Here is a 22,029-nt window from a genome sequence, read left to right as displayed (position 1 = left end):
TCTTCTGGCATACAACATGGTGAGATTTGGTAATCAGCAGATCTTGTAACTTGGAAACTTATATAACTGAAGGCTTAAAGGCTTGATTTTCAATTTTGCTCTTAAGTTTAGTTTTGTTTCACCAAAAGTAATTAACATTAGCTTCTTGAAAGCAGAAACCAGGTCTTATTCTTTTGTTTGTTCTTTTCTGCTTATATAGGATGGGCAGTTAGAAGAGGGTTTCAGCACATGGATTATCAGAGACTGATTGATGTTCAGGAACTTTCCTGAGATTTGACCTGTGGTAACACTGCACTTGAGCCAGGCTTTTGTTGTGCCATGCCTAGGATGCAGCAGGTGGCATCCATTGAGATTACCTTCCTATCGTAAGGTTGGCTCTGGTTAAGTCCTCCACTTGGTCAGTTACCAAGCACTCAAAATCAACTGGGCCCTCAGAGCCAAACAAGATACAAACCCACCACTCCGTGATGTCAGAATGCAGTGGGGAAAAAGTCACTTTCACCTATAATGGCTTCACAATGTGGTCAGTTCATGATAGAGATCAGAATCCATTTGTAAAGCTTTTGTTTCATTAAAATCAGTGAGGGAAAAGCCATGGTCTGGGCAAGTAAGTACATACCGAATGTCTTCCATGTCACTTTTTTTTCTTTATAGAGAGAAGGGTGAGAGAGAAACATCAATTTGTTGTTCAACTCATTTATGCATTCACTGGTTGATTCTTGTATATGCCCTGACTGGGGATGAAACCTAATGCCTTGGCATATTAGGGCAAAACTCTAACCAACTGAGCTACCTGGCCAGGGCCCTGGATCCCTTTTGTTTTTCTTTTCTACTGAAAGAAAAGGTTCATGAGGCAGTAGAGAATACACATTCAGTCATACCTGTGGCAGGATGCAGGTTCCACCCTTTACTAGCTCTAGAGCAAAACTTTTTGGTCTCTGTTTCCTCATGTACAAGATGAAAGTCTCATAGTATAAATGGGACAATTAACTATATTAAGACAATGAATGTAAAGTGTCTATTCAGCAGTGTCTGGCACAGAATGGGCAATATTATTGCATGTACTTTGTGTTCTCTTAACAAATAACTACCACATGAAAGTATTCTTACCTGTATCAGAAACATTCCTATGAGTTGTCAGTAGAAAAAATATCTACTTCAATATAGAATTAAAAAAATAAGGAAAAAACAAATACCTCAAATATAACCTCAGTACTTGCCTCAGTTGTCCAGCCCTGCCTCATCCACCCAAACCCAGGTAATCAGACCACCCTGGATTAGATATACCCCCCTCTGGAATGTCCCATGCAGCCTGAGATGCTGCTGCATCTGAAAATAACAGGGTTTTTTAATTAATTAGTTAATTAATTTTAAATTACCTTCATGAATAGAAGTGGTTAGGGGAAATCAGAGTACTCAGTGGGTAATGTTCCTAAAATAGTGCATTGTTGTCACTGGGTTGAATAATCTTATGATAGTAATATAGGTACAATAATATGTTACGTTAAACAATGCAGACAGGAGATGGTATGCCCTGAAAAATAATTTCAGGTCAAAAAGTGGCCTAAATGAAATGAGGCAATTGATAGCAATGATCCATGAGAAAAGCTTAAACAGCTTTATGAAATGGGACAAGGCAAAAATATAGAATATTTCATGTATGATTACATATATAAATATATAATCAAATTTCTAGAATAAATATTGGAAGCAGTTCTCTCTTCTCACATGCATGTTTCTGTAGACTGTATAGTCCTATCAGCGCCACTGGAGCCATCAATTCTCACTTCATCTTTGGCTTTCTAAGCCTCTCATTCCTACTCAGTGCTTGAGGTATTTGATATTATTTGGCTTCTTCCTTCACTACTCTTCTGCCTTTGGTTATTTCTATCCTTCACCTGGTGGAGGTGGTGGTGGGGCCTCCGGAGGTGGAGCTGCTGGTGCTGGGGCCTCTGGTGGTGGGGCCTCCGGTGGTGGAGCTGCTGGTGCTGGGGCCTCTGGTGGTGGGGCCTCTGGTGGTGGGGCCTCCGGTGGTGGGGCCTCCGGTGGTGGGGCCTCCGGGGGTGGGGCCTCCGGTGGTGGAGCCTCCGGTGGGGGGGCTTCCGGTGGTGGGGCCTCCGGTGGTGGAGCCTCCGGTGGGGGGGCCTCCGGTGGGGGCGCCTCCGGTGGGGGGGCCTCTTCTGGTGGGGGGGCCTGTTCTGGTGGAGGGACTTCCTCTGTTGCAGGAGCCTCTGCTGGTAGGGGTGCCTGCTCTATATCCTCCTTTAATTCCCCTTGTGGCTCTGCTGATGGGAGTGTCTCTTCCTCGGTGGTTACCTCTGAACTCAATTCTGTTGAGGCACCTGGGGTCTCTACTGACTCAATTCCAGATTTAAGACTAATGCAACATAGTAATATTATCAACGTCAATAAAAGAAATGAAGGGAATATGTAAATTATAAGGCCAGTCTTTTGAGTTGACATCCTAGGTTTAGCAGGATGGACACTTCCATCTGCACTTGGATTTTCATCATCTGGTTTGGCAGGGGGACCACTGTCCACACTACCCCCGTCACCTATGGTTTTACAGTCAGGGGGGGCATAGCCAACCTCACAGTGGCAGTGCCTTAAGTTGTTACAGACCCCTCTCCCACCACACATTCTCGCTGGATCGCAGTCATAGTTGAGCGCAGCATAATCGGTGCAGGAGTAATTCACGCAGACTTTGTTTGGGGCGCAAGGAGTGCCGGAGTGCACATCCCCGTCGTCAGGGATATCAGTAATGTTATAGGCATCCATGCTCCAGCAGAAGTCATTTTCATGAGGAATCTGGATCACTGTGTAATGGAGTTTGATTGATGGGACCCATTTAACATTTGTACATATAATTTTCCCACAAAATATATTATCGTCAAAACACTTAACGTAACTTGACTTTGCTGAGGTGGGGCGGCCACAGTTTCCAAACCTGTTCCCTTTGCTGTTTATTGAAATGTAACAGTTTTCGGGGGCAGACTGTGCAGTGTACCCATATAGATCTGAGCATTGACTATCAGGGTTCCTACATCGACCCCCAACACAGTAGTGAAGTCTGTCACACGGTGTACCATCTTGCTTATAGCTGTCTGCAGGGCACTCTGCAGAGGTACCATCACAGTACTCTGGGAGGTCACACTCTCCCGCAGCAGAACGGCACACGTACCCCTTATTTCTCAATCGGCAACCAAAACAGCAGAGTCCATCACTACATTCCGCATTCCCCTTCAGTCTGCATGTCTGGTCACAGCACCGGTGAGTGTAACAGGCAGAACCGCAGTCACACTGCTCCTCGCCCTCCACCACCCCGTTGCCGCAGGTGGAATCCCTCCGCAGGCGGCCTTTGTGCTGAGGGTTGTTAAACAGGCAGGCCCCTTTGTGTTCCTGCAGGAACCGGTAGAAGTAGTCAGAGCTGCAGTTGCTGAAGCCACTTTCTTTAGTGATATCTTCATACATGAGACAGAAGCGTTTATCTCTACAAGTGCAGGCCGAGTGGTCGTGCTGAATACCCAAGTTGTGCCCGAGCTCGTGGGCCAGGAGCGCTGCAAACAGGAGGACGTCTTCATGATGGAAGGATTCAACAGCTGCTGCAAAGCCTGTGGAACAGGCACCATTGAGAAATGCCTGCCCCATACCCTGTTCAGGATGCTGTCCAACAATCATGTGGGCAACGTCATGCTTCACACGATGGAGGAGCTGCTCTTGCCTCCAGCTATTGAAATTCCTGAGTGCCACTTGCAGGTCCTCTGGGACCTCTATGGGGTCCCCCTCGGTCCAAATCTCCATTCCGGCCAGCACCACCTCTGTGTTTATTCCCCTAGTGAAGCTGTTGGCCAGGGCAATGATGTCCATCACTCTCTGGACTGTCTCACTGACGTTACCGCCCCACATTTGGAACCGCTGGTTGTTGACCACGACAAACATCTCCACGTACTTGGTGTGTGACCACAAGTAGGATGGCGCCTGTAGACCTGCAGGCTGCCTGCTCCCTTGTCGCCTGCTGGTGGACACCACTTGGCTGTCTTCGGGAGTGACGCTGCAGGAGACTCGAGCTTGATGTGCCGTGGTGTACAGCACGTGTGCAAAGTGTTGTGAAGAGTCCACGGGCTCAATGCCGTAGGACCGTCCCTCCTTAATCAGGACGCCCCTGAGGCCTGAACAGGTGTTGACAGAAACAAAAGACCCCGGGACTCCTTCTATGTAGCCTTCATAGTGACAGTCATGTGAGACGAAAGGCCTTTCTTGTGCCAGGGTGCCATTGTGGTAGCTGAAGACTGGGAAGTTATTGACAAAATGGTCTCTCTTTACCTTCAGGTGGATCAGCTGTTTCTGGCCCTGCATGAATATCACGTAAGATACCTCTTCCACTGGGTCTTCCCTTCCCTCAACTGTCAGAGCCTCGGGGGTGACTATTTCATAGGAAGAGTAATGTGCTGATCCCAGGGCACAGTATATATTTGGCAGGAAAATCGCCAACAGTACTATAATTCCCAACCTGACACATGATGATCTTGGCACTATCCCCAGCCTCAAGTCCCTCTTCTGCTGTGCCCAAATCTGAAAATTTATCTTACCCTCTTTCAAGGCCACTTGGTTTCTCCATAGAGAAGGCCATATAGGGGCAGAATCTCTCCCAGAGGCGGCCATGACATGGCGCTAGCGAATCAGTTGAAGATACCAGGCCTATGTTCATCAGCAGCTGCTGTCCCTGGCATGCGAAACCACGGAGACTCAGATCTATGATGGTTCCCTTATGGGTAACTGCTCCCCAACTCTGAGTCTTACGGACTTTGAGGCTGAGTTGTTTCTTGCTTCTCTCTTGATATTCAGTAGTTTCCTATTATATGACTTTGTTCAAACAGCAATAGCTTTAAGTCTCCTTGGCTACGTTCCCTTTACCCTCACAGAGAGATGTACAAGTAGAAGGTCTGTAATGGTTCAGCCCAGTACAGTAACTCTGACCAATTATCCTCATCCTTAGCCGAGGCCACAGGACTCCTTGATATCCGTTAATCTGGTCATTCTTTGAAACCCAACATTCTGGCAGGAGGCTGGGGGGAGGGGACAGGGGTTCTTTGGGGATCTATGAGCAGGACAAAGTTCTCTGTTGCCCACTACCTCTTTTCCTCATTTCTGTTGTAATTCAGGGTACTGTTTATCAGTCCAACTCTTCTTTGTCGGTATCCGTTTTTCCCTTTAATTCAAGAAAAATCGTATGTAGATGCACAAATTTTCCCTCATTAGCCTTTGTTCATAACAGATGAATTTGGACATTTTATATCAGCATATAAACATAATTTCTCTCTTCTAAGACATTTTCCTAACACGGAGATCTACTAAGTATTAAATGAAATGAGCTCAGTTTCACCTTGGAGATATTGTATGTGACTAGGATCAAAGTTCAACTTCTCCTAACTGTCCCAACATAAAAACAAACTGATTATTAACCAATTTGCAGACACCATTTCATCAAGAAAATAAAAGTGAACTCTGTAAGACCTTGTAAAAGATTTCTTCGCTTTTATAACTCAAATTGAACTGTAATCTCTGCAGAAATCCTCAGATTTGGTTTTAATCTTGATTTCCTGATGCATTCAGCAGCACAGATTTAAAAGGAAAAAGTTGGGGTGGGAGCTGTATCACATCCTTTGCCCAGTCAGTTATTTTTCTGTGTATTTTAAGATGAAATAAAATAAGACTCTACATCTTTTACCTTGCATAAAAATAATTTATATTAAGTCAAATATTTACAATATAAAATAACGGTTAGGAGTACAAGTTTAACACTAAAAAATGGGGAGCTACCTTATCTAATCCATGAAGGAATGCTGTGATACCACAAGATCTCAGATATGAGCATGATAGCAGATCAACTCATTAATTATCCCCAATTAATATTTAATTCCTAATATAGATGACAAAATTTATCATTAGCATCTAGCAAGAAAATTTAGTCATATCACAAACCATTTTAAAAATCTACAGCAAAAAGGGAAAGTTGGATTTCTTTTTCCCTTGTTGTTTATATAAGAGGAAAGCCTCTTACAGTTATATAGTAATTATATATAATTTATATATTTATGTATATAGTAAATTATGATTTAGAAATTATCAGATTTAACATGTTTCCCTGTGTCTTAACCAAAACAGGCAGGGGAAATTAGGTTAAGTCATTTTGTGGAATTAAAGAATTAAATCAACAATGAAAGAAAACCTCTACTTTTTAAATAAATAAAAATATAATTAAAATTAAATAGCCAATAATTTTCCAGTTCTAAAATTGAAACATTTTCAATAAATAACATACACACAAGCATTCATACACATGATCTGATTTAAATCATTTGACTTTTTCTTCAATAATTGCAACTTGTTCTTTCTTAAATAAATACAAGAACAAAACTCTTTTTCAGAAGTAGTTCCTCCTATCAATGTTTCCAATGATAAATTTCTGACAGATAGTCTCCTATGCTTATACAACATATTAGCTAGAAAGATATACAAGTTGTTTTTACATCAAGCAGATTTGTAACTATGGTAATGCCTAAAGGTATCTGAGTGATAAGTAATGGCTTTAAGTAAGCAGAGGTTAGCAAATCATGTGGTAAAACTGGAGACTCTAACCTCCTGCCTACAAGAACTGTTAGCTGCAGGTTTAGGCATTAGAGAGGCAGGCCAAAAGAGACAAGGATGATTTTGTCTCACTCCCAGTTATGTGCAAATTTTGCTCTATTAGTGAACCTGACTGGTTTGTTAAGGAAGTACTTGCTACTGGCCTACAATCTCACTCGACGTAGAAAATTCCTCTTTAAAGATCTAACACTGCCGAGTCCTTTGGGAGCTATGGTATTGTCAAGGAGCTCTGTCCAGGGTAGGACCCACTTTTGAGTTACAACAGCTGGAGCATCCTGCAGGGTATTCACAAACTTCCAGCCTGGGGTTCTTTTGGGCATGTCTGGAGACAGTGCACATTTGGGATGTCAGATTCATTCCGTCTCAGACAACTGACACACATGGACAACTGCTGCTCAGATAAACAGGACCACCATTTTGGATACCCTGCCTCCATCATGCCTAAAATTCATCACACACTGAAGGAATAAAACCATCCTGAACCATTAGAAGATACTGAAACAACAAACCTGAGAACTTAATGGTAGACTTGGCATGCCAGAAAGTTACTCTGAAGAAAAATTTAACACAGTTTATTACTACCTTCTATCCCCAGTGACTGCTGAACCTCTGCCCTAAGAAAAACAACAAGCAATCAATTATTCTAGAAACAAGTATAGTTTTTCCTGACTGCAAGAAGTGATTTGTAAGACTGCATTTCACTAAAAAATAGAATAATGTAATGCAACCCTCAATTCAACTTTTAGCTAAGTTTTCTGGTCAGTAAATAAGAAAACAGTTTTCCTCTGCTGCCTCTTAAATTTTGGCATGTTTAAAAGTACTGAATGCTCCTTACAGGGTATCCATTTATAACAGTTATCAGTCACCTAATATTAGTGAATCATACCTCAAAAAATACCTGAATTACAAATTCTCCAAGATAAAAGGGAACCAATGTAAAAAAGCAACTCTTAAAAGATACCTTGTATTATCATGTATTTCCACAGTAACACACATAGATGGGGCATACTAACCAAATGTCACCTTGATGACATACTCAGAAAAATGGAAGAATTAGAAAATAAGTTAGCTCTGTGGAATGGATTTTGATTGACGAGAATGTGACAGGATAAAAATGAATATTTGAGCCTACTGATCCTTTTTCCTCTGCTTTGCAAATTGGAGTTTGCCTATTATTTCTTCTATTTACCAACACAGGTGCCCACCAAAAACAGCTTTAAAATAATTAAATAAACATGATTTGTTATGGAAATGCATCTGCAAAAACAAAACCAAAAAAACAGGAAAGCATCCAGCCTTGTTTTCCATTCAAACAGCTGAACTCAGCCAGAAGCATGCTTCTTGAAAATGAAGGCAGCAGAACAAAATATATGCAGTCCAGGGGATGCCAACATGAAACCCAGGCAGAAATATTACAGAGAAAAATGGCAGCTTAAAGAGAAAAAAACCTGAACCTTCTTGGATGCTAAGCTAGGAGTCCATTTTTCATGAAATGTAACTTTCTCAGAAAAATCATCCCATAAGAGGGCCAGAAGAACAGGGAAAGAAAATAAGACACAGTGGAACTGGAAAGGGCTGCCAGAAAGGAGAGGACAGAGTCGGATCTCAGGGGAAGGGAAACTGAAACTTTGATTAAGCATGAAAAGAATAAACTCAAAAGGATCCATTAGATTTAAAAATCACACCAATACCTTTTAACGAACATGACCAGAAAAAAAAAAGTGTTACCACTTTTCTCTTGGGAATTCAGGACACAGAAATGAAGGCTAAGCTCCCTGCCTCTCCCACCAAGGGTGCTGGTGTCCTGTGAGTTTCAGCAGGCAGTCTGCATCATGGATCCACAGACATTTCTTGGCACCAGAGCTAATCTACCAATAGTGCAAAAAGTAAATACACAGGGCAATCGAAACCAAATTCCACAGTATCTGATTCAACTGTTTACTAAGCAGAAAGATCAGTATAGTTGGTCCTTTGTCTACTGCTGGCAAGTGGTTTTTATATACTTTATTACAAATAAAACAATCTTGTTTGACAATATCATCTGTCATCTTACAAACATGACTAAACAGTCCTAAATAGTGTATCTCTAGAAACTGAGCTTTTCTTAAAAACAAATGAACTACACTATTAGTAAATACCATATCTAAATTTATACAGCATCTTGAAGCAATGTGGAAATGAAATTATGATTTATTAATTTACATAAAAATTACTTTATACATTAAAGAATAGTTTTTCAAATTGTAAAAAAACAAAGTCTGAAGCTGTCATTATTGGGATTCATGGGACGTGGTTTGCTCTTCTATCACTTGCTTCACAATTTCTGCCAGTTTGAGCCGATCTACTTTATCTGTGAATCCACGACCTGAAACCCAAGAAAGAAAAAGGTCAATCTGCAAACTATTTGGGAGGAGATAGATTCCTGACAGGAATCCAGTAAGATACACCTTACTAGTGTCAAGTTCACCCCCACCAAGGGAGTGTCAAATTCATCCCCAGTACTGATCAAAGGCAGTTCGGACCCTGCATTGTGCAAGTGAACAGTTCCATTAACCTGACAGTAAAATCGTCAAAATCCAACGTTCACTACAACAGCACAGAAGGAAACCATGAAGAGGAAGATCTTTATAAATGTGTGTGTCTGACAAAGGACTCGTATCTAGAATGTATAAAGAGCACATCTACAAGAAAGATATAACTCAACAGAAAAATTGATAAAAGAATAGGCACTTCACAAAAGAGGAAATCTAAATGGCCAATAAACAGTTTAAAAGCGCATCAGTCATCAGGCAAAGGCAAAGTAAGATGACACCGCAATACTGCTATATACTAACCAGAATGACGAAAATAAAAAAAGATACAATAGCAAGTGTTTGTGTGCGAAGGCAGAGTTACTAGAACCCTCAAGCACTGCTAGTGGAAGTATCAATCTTGGAAAACTTGTACCAGTACCCAGTAAAGCCAAACAAATGAATACTCCCATGAACCTGCACTTCCAATCCTAGATATGTAAGAGAAATTAACTCTCAAAATATTCTTCAAACGATATACACAAGAGCATTCATAGAAGTCCTTTTACATATACATAAATACACACACACACAGGGGTGAGCAAAAGTAGGTTAAATTACCAGCCATCATTACCTAAAAGATAAATCATAAGGAAGGATATGAAATAATAACAATAATAATAAGAAAAAGAATAATATACATGATATAATAAATAATATAAGAATAAACTGTTTCACATACTCACAACTATAAATCTACTTTTTTCCACCCTGTATAAAGAAATATATATTGAGAATACACACACACACACACACACACACACACACACACACATAATGAGAATGATTTGATGCTACATACAACAGGATGAATCTCATCCTGTTGTTAACTAAAAGCCAGACACAAAGAATACAGACTTCTCTGATCCCATTTATATAAAATACAAAATCAGGCAAAACTAATTTATAGTGCGAGCAATCAAGATCATGATTACCCCTGGGGGAGGAAGGCAGTGATTAGAAGAGGGTCCATGTTCTACTACATGTTCTAGGGGCTGTTTATAGGGAAGTGTTCCCTTCATAAAAACTCATCAACAATATATACTTCAAATGCGATCAGTTTTCTGTATTGATATTTCAAAAATTTTTTGAAAATCCTAGGTAAGCTAATCTCCAGGCTGAACATCCTGCAACTTAAATTTAGTTTAGACTGCTAAACTAGGAAGAAAATACGAAAAGCAGTTCAAGAAATAAAGCTCTACCTTGCTTGCCTGGGGAAAAAATGTTCACAAGCAGCAGGTTTGGCAAATTCTCTACTCTTGTAGAGAAACAGATCTTCTCTAAGCTAAGCAAATCAGCAGGGTGGACTCCCTGTATTCTGCCTTCCTTCTGTCCTTTAGAGTATACTGCTCCTGAATGACCTGGTGAACAGCCAAAGTGTGTGGGAGGAGTTCTGAGATCTCCAGGGTTTTTTTGCCCAAGTGGTATGTGGCAGGGGCTCTATAGTGTTGAATCTGCAATACATAATTTACTCGAACTCTGGAAAACAAGTGAAAGGGCCAGAGTCCAGATATGCCAGGGCAGTTAATGTAGGGCTAACCCTGGTTCCATAATATTCCACTCACTCTTCATCCTCGCTTCGTTTAAAAATAGCTTTGCTCAGCCCCCAGAGATAAAACACAATGACTTCTCTGCATTCCCAGGGAAGGAGTAATTAAGGCTCCTACCATTCCAGCTGAAGCTCTGCAGAGTATCTCTTAGGAGTTTGCATTCTCGGTTATACTTCCAAGCCTCTTGCATTACTTCATTCAGCTTTTCATCTTCATTTTCTCCTGTTGATAAAGATGAAGAAGTTGTGTTTCCCTGCAGCATCATGGGATTTTAGCGTCAGAGACAGAAGGACATGATGTTCAACTTCGTTGAGAGGTGATGATTGAAGGTGCACTCTACCAGACACTGCCATTCCTGCTAGTCTCTACATTACACAGAGACCACTTCTGGTCTTTGAACTCTTCTACTCTTACAGCCTAACACAAATCCACGGATGGCCCCAGAGTCTTTGCACTGGGGGATGAGAAGTAGGCAGTGTCACACTCTATTGCTGAGCAAAAACAGGTTAGGTCTCTGGTTAACCTAATAGACCAAGAGATGGAGGAAGAACAAGGCTGAGTGGGCTACCTTCTTTTTCCTCAGCTCATTTCTTACTTGGGAAGACTATCCGAGTACACTATGTGAGTTCTCTTAAAATGCAAGGAATCTAGGAAGACAGGTCAACCCAACAGTTTTCTGACTTACTACTCGAAGGATCTCTTTCCTCTATTGAGAAAAGCCCATCACATCCCACTGAGGGGAGAAATAATATACCAAAAGCAAGCTCTCACTCAAAAGAATCTATGTACAAGTTACCCTCTGTCCATGACACAAGTAGCAGCAGGGCCAACTTCTGAACTTGGCAGGTATTTTTATATTCACAAGTTAATAAAGCATTGTACTCTAAGGGCTCTGGAAATGAAGTCTGACCTTTCCAAATTGATCTCAACCCTGTCCACATTCTCCATCTCATGCCATCATTAACAAACTAAGAAAATATAAAACTACATGCTGTATCTGACACTGGCAATTAAACTCAAATTAGAAATGTCACTCTGTCCTGGCTGATGAGGCTCAGTGGATTGAGTGCTGACCTGCGAACTAAAGGGTCGGTGGTTCGATTCCCAGTCAGGGCACATGCCTGGGTTGTGGGTATGGTCCCCAGTTGGGGGTGCAAGAGAGGCAACCACACATTGATATTTCTCACCCTCTCTTTCTCTCTCCCTTCCCTTCTCTCAAATAAATAAATAAATAAATAAATAAAATCTTAAAAAAAAAAGTCATAGAAAACCAGAAGGGTAGAACGTAACACATTTCTGACTTTCTACTACCCACTCTTTTGAGTGGGCACAGACTAATTTATATAATGTACTTATTTTCTTATACACAAAGATGAAACAATTTTAAATTAAACCACTCCTATTGTCGTGTGCACACATGCACACATGCATATACACACATACATACACAGAGCATGGATAAACAGTGTGACCTTTACCAGCCTGCGGGAGAATACACTGAGCGATCACGTCTCGGAGCTTTTCCAAGGCAACATTTGAATCCTCGGCTCCATTCTCACGATCATGGATATAAACATCATCCTTTGGCTTGGTGCTTTAATAGTTTGGGAGAGAAGTAATAACAAGGTGAGCCCCCAAAACCCAACACTCAACTGATATTAACTCTAAACATAAGGTAACAGACTTTTCAGATAAATAACTCACTATAGAGTATCTCCAACTTCTGATGCTATTTTAAAAGCCCATCGTTTCCACCCTCTTAAGAGGCAGAAAATGGGCAGACCCCTGGCTCAGCCACACCAACCATGGAGAAGAGATGGAATAAGCTCAGTTACCCGAGTAATTTCCTCTTCCTCAGAATGGGGTTGTTCACAGAGTGCAGGGGCTTGAGGCTGACTTTCAGATCCTGGATTCGCATGTTGGCCAACTGTTCTGCATGAGCCTGCTGGATTCCTGCAACCACCGCCTGAATGCAAACACTGTCATCAGTTTTTCACACTCATTTCTGAGTACCTGGAAAGCCAATCTAAGAGAGTGGGAAGGAGCTCAAAGAACTAGGAAGGCAATTTCACTCGTATGCTGGCCACATACAAATTTTGATAAAGCAGGGAGAGGATTCTTCCCCATGGATTCAGCAGGGCCCAGGGAATACCAGCCCTTTTCTCCTGCAGGGGGAACAGAAATGCAAGTAAAAAATACTAACAAGGCTCAGGCTCACAGTAATTGGCACGGGCAAGTGTAAAGAGAGACATATGTGTACATCAAGAAAAAGACTGGCAGGCTACTGCCCCCACAGTGAAGATATGCACCTCAGCCCGATGGCTCAGAGCCCCAACCATCTCACCCAGTGCACATGTAGGAGGAGCTCAAGCACTGATCTCTAGGCCAGTTAATTTATACTAAGAAATAACTGTCAGGAAGTGTAAAACTCTTGAAACCTGTGTCTTTATGACCGGAAGGTGCTCTCACTATGGGCAGACCAAGGAGGGAAGGCAAATAACTCAGCAGGAGGCTTTGTAAGAATGAGACAATCCAATCCTGTTTTTGTACTTAAAAAAAAAAAAAGGCAAACTCTTGAGTGTGTGGGTGTCTCCCCAGAAAAAGATCAGGATGATACATCAAGCCACAGGTGACCTCACTTTTGAGGGGTGAGACTGAGGCAAAGAAATGAAAGGGAACTTTTGCTTTTCATTTTATATATCTCTATTATTTGACTTTCAACAATCAAATCTGACCATTTAAAAAAGTAGTTCCTTGGTAAGTGTGCTTTTAAATCAGGAAGAGTTCAAACTCATTTACAGGAACTGTAACAGCTAGTTCTGGCTACACCACTCGGGACCCTCACACTGGTCTCTTCACCAGAGACAGCCCAAGCAGAAAGAGGGGAACGGCTCAAGGGCGTGAATTCGGGCTCCACCTTCTAGGCAGGCCTTAGGTGGACACTATCCTACATCTGCGTATGTGGCCGCTTTCCATCCTTCTCAAGTTGACCAACCCACACCATGAACACAGCATTCTATAAAGACAGGAGTATACTGTGTTGTTAAAGTTCCACCTTATAGGTCTAGGAGCCACTCTTTCTCATTAAGAAGGTTCTGCATATCCATACCTGGCTTCATTTTGCATTAATTTTAAACTCCTGAAGGTGAATTATTTCTTCACTTCCAAGATCTTGAAGAAAGCTACATTGTAACGCCCATGTACTGACAACCAGAGGATACCAAACGGTTTTTGTACTACTGGGCATATTCAAACCAGGAAGATGACCGTACACAAATCAGAGATGGCCGAGAGCTCTGCTCCTTCCCACTCTCCTTTCTCTCCCATATTCCAAGTAAACTAAGGAAGGTCTCAGCATTCTCTCTTCCTAGTCACTTCTTCTTCATCACACTTCAACCCCATTACTTTCAAGGGGATAACATTCGAGTCTGTGCCGCTGCCTTTGCCTGTCAGCCACGCTGGTTCTAGACCACACACCTCATTCATTCGAGTGTCCGTCTACCACTTGAAACAATTTCCTAAAATCTAAAGGACTCCCTTCACTCAAACCAGCCTTGTCCCTGACTTCTCTCTACTTGGCGATGGTACCACCTGATATGCCACCCAATGTCCCTTTATATCTAGTCAGTCATCAAAAATTGTAGAAATTTGCCTTTGTAGAAAAAGTATTGAGCATAGTCATTCATCTCTACTTCTCTGCTCCCAGAGCTGCCCCTCAGATTGTAGATTACCACAGAAGTCCCAGGTTGGCATCTGCAAGCCTGGCTGACCATCCCTAAACACCTTTGCTGTATAAACCTCTTCTCAAAAATCTACAATGGCATCTCAACTCCACCTGACTGAGATAAGACTAAACCCCTGCCCCCCCCACACACACACACCCCTCTCTCTGCCCTCTCCTCAGTGAAGTCAGGCACGTTTTCCTACTGACCATCATAGGGTAGACATCCCTGTGAGTGTTGGGTTCCCTTAATGTGCATTTACCAGGCCTTGATCTTTTCTCTTGTATAAAGCAGCTCTTTATTGCCAATCCTGATTTCCAGGAAACCAGAGAGGTTTCTCTGGAAAAGACTGTGTGTGCTCAGCACTGTTTTGCCTTTAACCCCTCACTAACTTAAGTCCCAGCATTCCTTCTCAGCAGAGTCTTATCCGCAACAAAATAAGCATCATGCAAAACCTTATCCATCATCAGTTGAGCAGAGGGTAGAACATTATCCAGGGCCTCAGTCGAGTTTAGCCAGGGGTGGTCCAGCACTCCCTCGATGGTGAGTCTCTCCTCTGGTTTGACCTTTAAGAGCCTGTGGAGAAAAGGCCAACAGGGCTGCCATGCACAGTCGCTTCCAGAAGTCCAGGAAGTTCTGGGGTCTTCCTCTAACCAGATCTAGCTTCTGACTTTCTTCCAACTCCTACAAGTCTAGGCTTCCCATCTGCGTGGGGCGGGGGATAGGGTGGTAGTCCCTAGCCACTAGCTGTGAGGGCACTGTGTCCTCAGGCAGTCCTTTCTACTTGTACAAAGTGAGATAAAAGTGGTAGGAAAGGGCTAATCCAGTGATACTTCAGACTGAGTTCCAGTCAGTAAGATAATCCTACATACGGCTAACAGTTCCTGAGACCCTGACTCTTCATACTGATGTTTCTAGGACAGTGGGCACTAATTTCCAAAATGGACTGAGAGTGCTCTTTTGGCTACCAGTGGCTACAAAATTAGCTGAAGGGTCAGGAGGTTCTGAAAACCCAGGTTGCTACTTGTGATAAAACTCTCAGATGTTACCATGTGGCAGGACATGAACATTTTATTCCAGAGGCATTCAAAAGCGCTAGACATCTAGTCTCTAAAAAAGGGACGGTGTTTCCTTCTAAGCCTAATGTGTTGCCCTGATCCAATGTCTTTACATCTTGTCCACTCATGCTGATGCGGTTCCTAGCTCACCCCTGCATCCTCCCTGGGCTATGGACAGCACCTCCTTCCAACTACCTATCCTCCCATTCCAAGTGTCAGAGTCAGGACAACAGGCCTGCTTGCTCTTTCATATTCGCTGCAACCTTCTGGATCATTCTGAACAAACAGCTCCAGATTCTAAAGAAAGGACTAATGAGAAAAGAATCGATGTTGCTCTAGGAACAGGAAATATATTCTATAGAGGTGACAAAGAACCACTTAGGGGATATTGATGTTTTGGTTAAGTAGCTGAGAATACAGCATGGGAATAGCATGGGAAGCTTTCAACACTGCCTCCATATCCTAAAAAAACCTTTTACTTGTTTTTAGAAACTAGTCCCTCTTTATATATACAGAAGCCTAACCAACAGGACAAGCTCACTTTGGAAAGGGAATAATCTCCATAGAGAAGAAATGGCTGCTGACAGTACGTCAGGAGACAAGTTTCCAGATACTGCCTCTTTAACGAGTGTCTTTATCACATTACAGATGAAGAAACTGGAACCAAAAAAGGGAAAATTGCTCAGTAAAACTGAACAGTAGGAATACCAAAACAGTGCCCAAGTCCTAGGCAGTTGAGCCTCCCACACATGTAGGCAAAAAAAGCAAATATACTTCAAATTGAGCTGTGACTTCTTATGTAGTCCTCTAGCTACCAAAGGACTCTCTGAATGGCAACTCTCCCTCATCTACTCACTAGCCCTAATTCTTCTAAACTTTCCCATCTTCATACACGTCAGAGCAACCAACTAGCAATGAAATGGCCAGAGAGGGGTTCAGGCGCCACACCATCAATCACATATTCCCACAGCAGCCGAGGAATTAAAAGCCAAAAGCCTCGTCATCGGCTTAACCCCCCAGTTCAGTTCCTGGCATCATGTCCATTGCAAATGACTGGCTTACATACAAGAGAGCACATGCCAGGGTTTGGGTGGTACAGATTATCATTTAAGATCCCGAATTAATGCACACAGGGACACTGGCTACCAAGGAACCTGGGCTCACAACCCTGGGCATAAATTCTAGGAAGCAACAGGAGGGAGCAAAGCTCCCTCCTCACTGAGTTGTGGACACCGAGAACTCCCATCTCAGGCTCCGGGGATGAGTTTCTGTGATGCTAACCAGGAAGGAACATGCCTGGGAAACAAACAAATGACTTCTTTCCACTCAACATTCCCTTGTGCTCCACCGCCTTGAGGCCTCCTCGGCCTCCCCACCCAGTGATCCAGGGACTCACTTCCTCACAACGTCTTTGGCCATCTCTGAGATCTGGCTCCACTCTTCCTCTGGAAACTCAAAACTGCCTGTCATGATCTTTCTCCGCATGTCCTTTGGGATAGTCCGACTGTGGTGTTTGGAGTAAAAGGGAGGGTATCCGCACAGCATCACATAGATGATCACTCCCAGGGACCACAAGTCACAGCTCTGAAAGCAAGAAGAACACGGTCACTCACAGCAGAGGCGCAGCTCCCAAGTAAAGCCTCCAGGACCAGCCCAGACATACACAGGCTGATATACCCAAGACTCACTTAACAGAGACTGGAAAAGTTTCAGGAATCTAACCTTCCATTCCTTATTTTTTTATATGCCACCAGCACTACATATACACACACCAGCATACAAGGTCTGGGGTAAAATAAACAATCACTTTTATTCTCACTGCTTAGGCCCAAGCTCCCTTCTGATTCTTGGGTGCAGATGTAGGATACTTTGTCCCCAGCCAGAAAGAGTAATAGTTAGAAGCCAGCTGGTTGTAAAACATGTACTCTGTCAACCTGGGCAGGGTAGGGGTGCAGGAATAAAGCAGGTGAGACACAGGTAGGCTGACCCCGTAATACAGCACAAGTCGTTTTGTAGAAGCCCAAAGCAATCTGACACAAATCAAGGAGAGGGGAGGACAGGTGGTCTAAAAGCGCTCCTTTGGCCACAAAGGACTCACTGTGCCCATTTGCAACACCATACACCAGTCTTGGGGAAGATACTTTTGAAAGGAAGCAAAGTGCCACCAACTGCCATGTCTATAGGTATTAAGGTGACTCCACTGCCTGGAGTCATAGTATGATTATTAATAAAGAAAGGCATACTTATTAATAAAGGACTCCTATTTTAGTTAAATGCAGCCCCACCAATCTTGGAAACTGAGTCCTCGGTGGCTTCTATTTAAGCTTCTCTTGCATTGCAAGGCAAAAGCAGTATTTGCCTGAGAAAGGGGCCCAAGGAGCCTACCACTCTGGTCACATGCTTTCCCTCATGCCCAGGAGGAAGTCTGGAAAATGGGGTGCCTCAGGTACTCTCACCCATGTGGATCATCACACTAATGGATGTTCGTAGATGATGTGACCCATGTTCTAGAACACATTATAAAATTACAGAGGTAAAAAGGAATATTAAAAATGCTTCAAATCCCTCACTTGACACATAAGGAAACGGATACACCAGAGATCTTGTCATCCATCTGTAAGGTCATTTGTCAAGAGTCAAACTAAACAGAACCACATGCATGGAATCACAGAATAGACTAGCAGCTGTGAGAGGGGAGGGGAGAGGTGAGGACTGACTGAAAGGAGGTGAAGGGATTAGTCCAAGAACACACGTGAAGGGCCAGTGGACATGGACAATGTTGTGGGGACTGACTATGGAAGTGGGGGTGGGGTGGTGGGGGGGTGAAGAGGGTAAAATGGAACACCTACAATAGCATAAACAATAAAACATTAAAAAAAAGAGTCAAAGTGACCTAACAAATGTCACACAACTAGTAGTAGAACCAGAGCGAGTCTCCTGGCCTACTCCTTTTTTTATGTTTCTAATTAAGGTTGATGTATTTAATCTTCAAATTTTTAATTATATCTTATTACATTTTTTTATTAAAATTTATTTGCCAGCCCTGGCCAGGTAGCTCGGTTGGAGTGTCATCCTGATACACCCAGGTTGTGGGCTTGACGCCTGGTCAGGGCACATACACGAAGCAACCAATGATTGCATAAATAAATGCAACAACAAATTGATGTTTCTCTCTCTCCCTTCCTCTCTCTCCTTCTGAAAAGAAAAGGAAAAGGAAGGAAGGAAGGAAAGAAAGGAGACAGAGAGAGAGGACGAAAGAAAGAAAACCTAAAACTAACAATTATTTGCCAGTGTAGCATTCAGCGTTCATTTAGTTGCCAATATAAAGTTTCTATCTAGACCAACGGTATAGGCACATTCAAAAGTAACATGAACTGTTTATTCTTTCAAAATGTTGCTCATTTGCAGCGTAATTTTGATGAATGTGCTCATTCATGAGCACCATCAGATTCACAAAATGGAGAAGGAAGAGAAGGAAAAGAAATACTGTAAAGTAATATATTATGCAGGGATCCATTCCATTCATACAGAGAAGATTTAAACAAATAAAGTAAAGACAACCCAGTCTTTTAAATATGGTCACTGGATGACCATATGGTCTCTGTAGGAATGGAATGGATTCCTGTGCAGCTAGCCAAATAACTAACCTATAGTGACCATAGTCCTTGATTCCTGCTGCAAAAGTTCAATTGATAAGAACCTAATTTCATATTTCATCAGACAAAAACTTAAACTCCAAATACACGTGTGGCTGCTTCTAGCCTTTTGCAGAGGGATATTTAGGGATAAAAATGGAATTAGCTACATTCCCAGAGGGCCACAAACACCTCACAGAAGAGAAGCTAACCTAAGGAGTGAGGATAAATATTTCATCCCCTACCTTGTTGTAAGTGTAGGGTGTTGGCGAGGTAGGTATGATGCCAGATTTCTCCTTCTGATGCCTTCTCTGTGCCTCTAGTACCTGTCGGAGTCAGATTAAAGAGAACGATTTACTAAAAATCACACTGATGACACACAACTTGAGACAGACTGCTGGAAGGTTGCAAAGGGTAAATGCTGACAGTCAACAGTCAAAAAAACCATACTTTCAAACACATTTTGTCCCCCTCTTACAACCGTCAACTTATCAGTGTTTACCCAGGTTAAGAACATCAAGATCAGGACCCTGGAGGAGATTTAGCTCATCTTCCTACCCATCGAGGCATCTGAGATCACTGACTCTTTCCTGGGGACACCCCTCATGCTTATGCATTGTACAAGCAGACCACTGCTGGCCAGCAGATCAGGTTCCAAGTACTTGCTGCCATCAGGACTTAACAGTCACGTCGGTCTGGGCACTAATGCTCCAAGGAGATAACCACTGCCATCCATAGGGCCATCATCATGGTAAGTTTGCCACTGTCCTGTGCAGTGGGACTCCGGGGGGAACAAGACTGGCGAACCCCACATGGCTCCTTGCACAGTGACAGGATGCTGCAGCCCTGTGCTGGTGTGCCTGCCTCATCCTCAACACCCAAACCCATTGCTGTCATCTTGGCCTCATGTCCTCGAAGCTGCCACTGATGGCAGGTACTGACAACTGCTCAGCCAGAGGCTGCACTGCCCCCTGGACCACTTTGCCAAGGCCACCTTCAATGCTGTCTCTAAGATGTATAGCTCTCTTACCCCTGACCTCTGCAAAGAGGCTGTTCATTCCCCAAGTCTCTCTATCAGGAATTCACTGACCATCTCCTCAAGACCCACCCCACAGCCTCTGTACACAAGGCCCAGCTCTAGCTGTGGCCACCAAACAGAGTTTTTAAACAAGAAGAATAAAAGAGAATTAATTAAACTGAAAGGGAAAATACCATTTATGACAGTATAAAAATATTAAGGATAAATCTAACAAAAAATGTGAAACACTTGTACAATGAAAGCTATCCAAATATTGCTAAGCAAACTAAAAAAAAAAACAAATGGAGAAATACAGCTTGCTCATGGGTCAGGTTGTTAAAATGTTACTTCTCTCCAATTTCATCTATAGATTAAAGGCAATCCAAATTGAATCCCAGGAGGCTTTCCCATTATACAAAAGAAATTCTGAAATGTATAGAGAAATGCAAAGGATCCAGAATAGTCAAAACAAATTTGAAAAAGAATCCATTTGAAAGACTTATTACACTGAGGTCAAGACACTATAAAGCTACAGTAATCCAGATACTAGTGCTGTAAGGATATACACATGGGGGATGGCAAAAGTAGCTTTAGTTTGGAGTACATAAAATACAGAATTTATTCTTGTATTATTACTTATTTACTAATTATTATGTTATTTATTTGTATTATTTGTAACCCTACTTTTGCCCATTCCTATATATATTAAATAAACAGAATAGAATCTAGAATAGACCAACACATATATGGTCGATTGATTTTCAAGAAAACTGTAAGGTAATTCAATGACACAAGGATAGTCTTTTTAACAAATAATGGAAACAAGCTGACATTCATCGTGGGGGTGGAGGGGAAACCTGACCCTTCTCTATTATATACACACACACTCAGAAAAACAACTCGAGTGGATCACTGTCTGAAAAGTAAAAACTAAAATTATACCCTTTAATAAGAAAACGCATGAAAATCATGTCCATGGATATGGAAAGACCTCTTTGACAGGAATAAAATGCACTAACCATCAACAAATTTTTAAAAAGGTGAATTGGACTTGATCAAGTCAAGAGTTTCTGCTATTCAAAAGATTAAAAAACAAACTGAAAAGTAAACCAGACTCAGAGAAATATTCATAATACCTACGTGGTAGGCAAAGCAATGCCCCCTCAAAGTTGTCCGTGTCTTAATCTCTGGAATCTGCGCCTATGTTAACTGTACAAGGCAAGAGGGACTTTGCACAGATTGGATTAAGGATCGTGGGATGGGGGTCATCCTGGATTATCCAAGTGGGTCTAGTGTAAAGACTAGAAGATTCTACACTGCTGGCTTTGCAAATGGAGGAAGAGACCACAAGCCACAGGATGGGGTGGGCTCTAGAAGCCGAAAAGGCGAGGAAATGGATTCTCCCCCGGAGCCTCCAAAAGGAACACACGCCTGCCCACACCCCGAACCAGTGCAGACTTCTGACTTTAAAACTGGAAGGCAGTACGTGTGTGCTGTTTTAAGCCACTAAGTTTATGGCGATTTGTTACAGCAGCAGAAAAAAATGAGTATGCACGTACAACCAAAAAATTTATATCCAAAATATAATTAAAAATTTCTCTGTCTCAATTATAAAACCAACAGAAAGAGCAAAAGATCTGTAGCTGTAGTTCACAATAGAATGTAGTAGCCGTATTTCTTAACAGAATGACCAGTGAACACGTGAAATCACAGTCCACAACAGTAGTCCTGAGGACAATGTGGTCATTAAATCCATAATGAAACAGTGCTACATGTGTTCCACAGTGGCTAAGATTGTAAATACTAAGAAACGTGCCTTGGTGGTAAG

The 22,029-nt window shown here is 42.3% G+C and overlaps 2 protein-coding genes across 4 annotated transcripts in view; both read right to left on the bottom strand.

Annotated features, from left to right (window-relative positions):
* Window positions 1-1,173: 1,173 nt before the first annotated feature.
* LOC114509804 (disintegrin and metalloproteinase domain-containing protein 1a-like) lies at window positions 1,174-5,313 on the bottom strand. The gene has a single exon (XM_028528337.2). It carries the CDS (start codon window positions 4,660-4,662, stop codon window positions 1,888-1,890), a length of 2,775 nt encoding a protein of 924 aa, XP_028384138.1. The 5' UTR covers window positions 4,663-5,313; the 3' UTR covers window positions 1,174-1,887.
* A 632-nt stretch (window positions 5,314-5,945) lies between these two features.
* MAPKAPK5 (MAPK activated protein kinase 5) overlaps window positions 5,946-22,029 on the bottom strand; it is a 30,722-nt gene continuing 14,638 nt past the window's right edge. For 2 of the 3 annotated variants that reach the window (XM_028527778.2, XM_036014727.1), the window contains 7 exons: window positions 19,429-19,509; window positions 16,945-17,132; window positions 14,946-15,066; window positions 12,604-12,734; window positions 12,241-12,362; window positions 10,886-10,990; window positions 5,946-9,013 (listed from right to left, as the gene is read on the bottom strand). In XM_028527778.2, the coding sequence (XP_028383579.1) occupies window positions 8,919-9,013; window positions 10,886-10,990; window positions 12,241-12,362; window positions 12,604-12,734; window positions 14,946-15,066; window positions 16,945-17,132; window positions 19,429-19,509 (843 nt within the window). In that variant the 3' untranslated portion in view covers window positions 5,946-8,918. The remainder of the gene's footprint in view (window positions 9,014-10,885; window positions 10,991-12,240; window positions 12,363-12,603; window positions 12,735-14,945; window positions 15,067-16,944; window positions 17,133-19,428; window positions 19,510-22,029) is intronic. The other variant, XM_028527779.2, reaches the window with a different exon arrangement.

This window comes from Phyllostomus discolor, chromosome 13 (genome assembly GCF_004126475.2).
Source record: "Phyllostomus discolor isolate MPI-MPIP mPhyDis1 chromosome 13, mPhyDis1.pri.v3, whole genome shotgun sequence".
In the NCBI taxonomy this organism is placed as follows: Eukaryota; Metazoa; Chordata; class Mammalia; order Chiroptera; family Phyllostomidae; genus Phyllostomus; species Phyllostomus discolor.
The sequence above is the reverse complement of the archived record's forward strand: the minus strand, read 5'-3'. Positions and strand labels throughout refer to the sequence as shown.

What these genes read in the sequence shown, in the direction of transcription:
- LOC114509804 (XM_028528337.2), bottom strand. Translation starts at nt 4,662, where the DNA reads ATGGCCGCCTCTGGGAGAGATTCTGCCCCTATATGGCCTTCTCTATGG.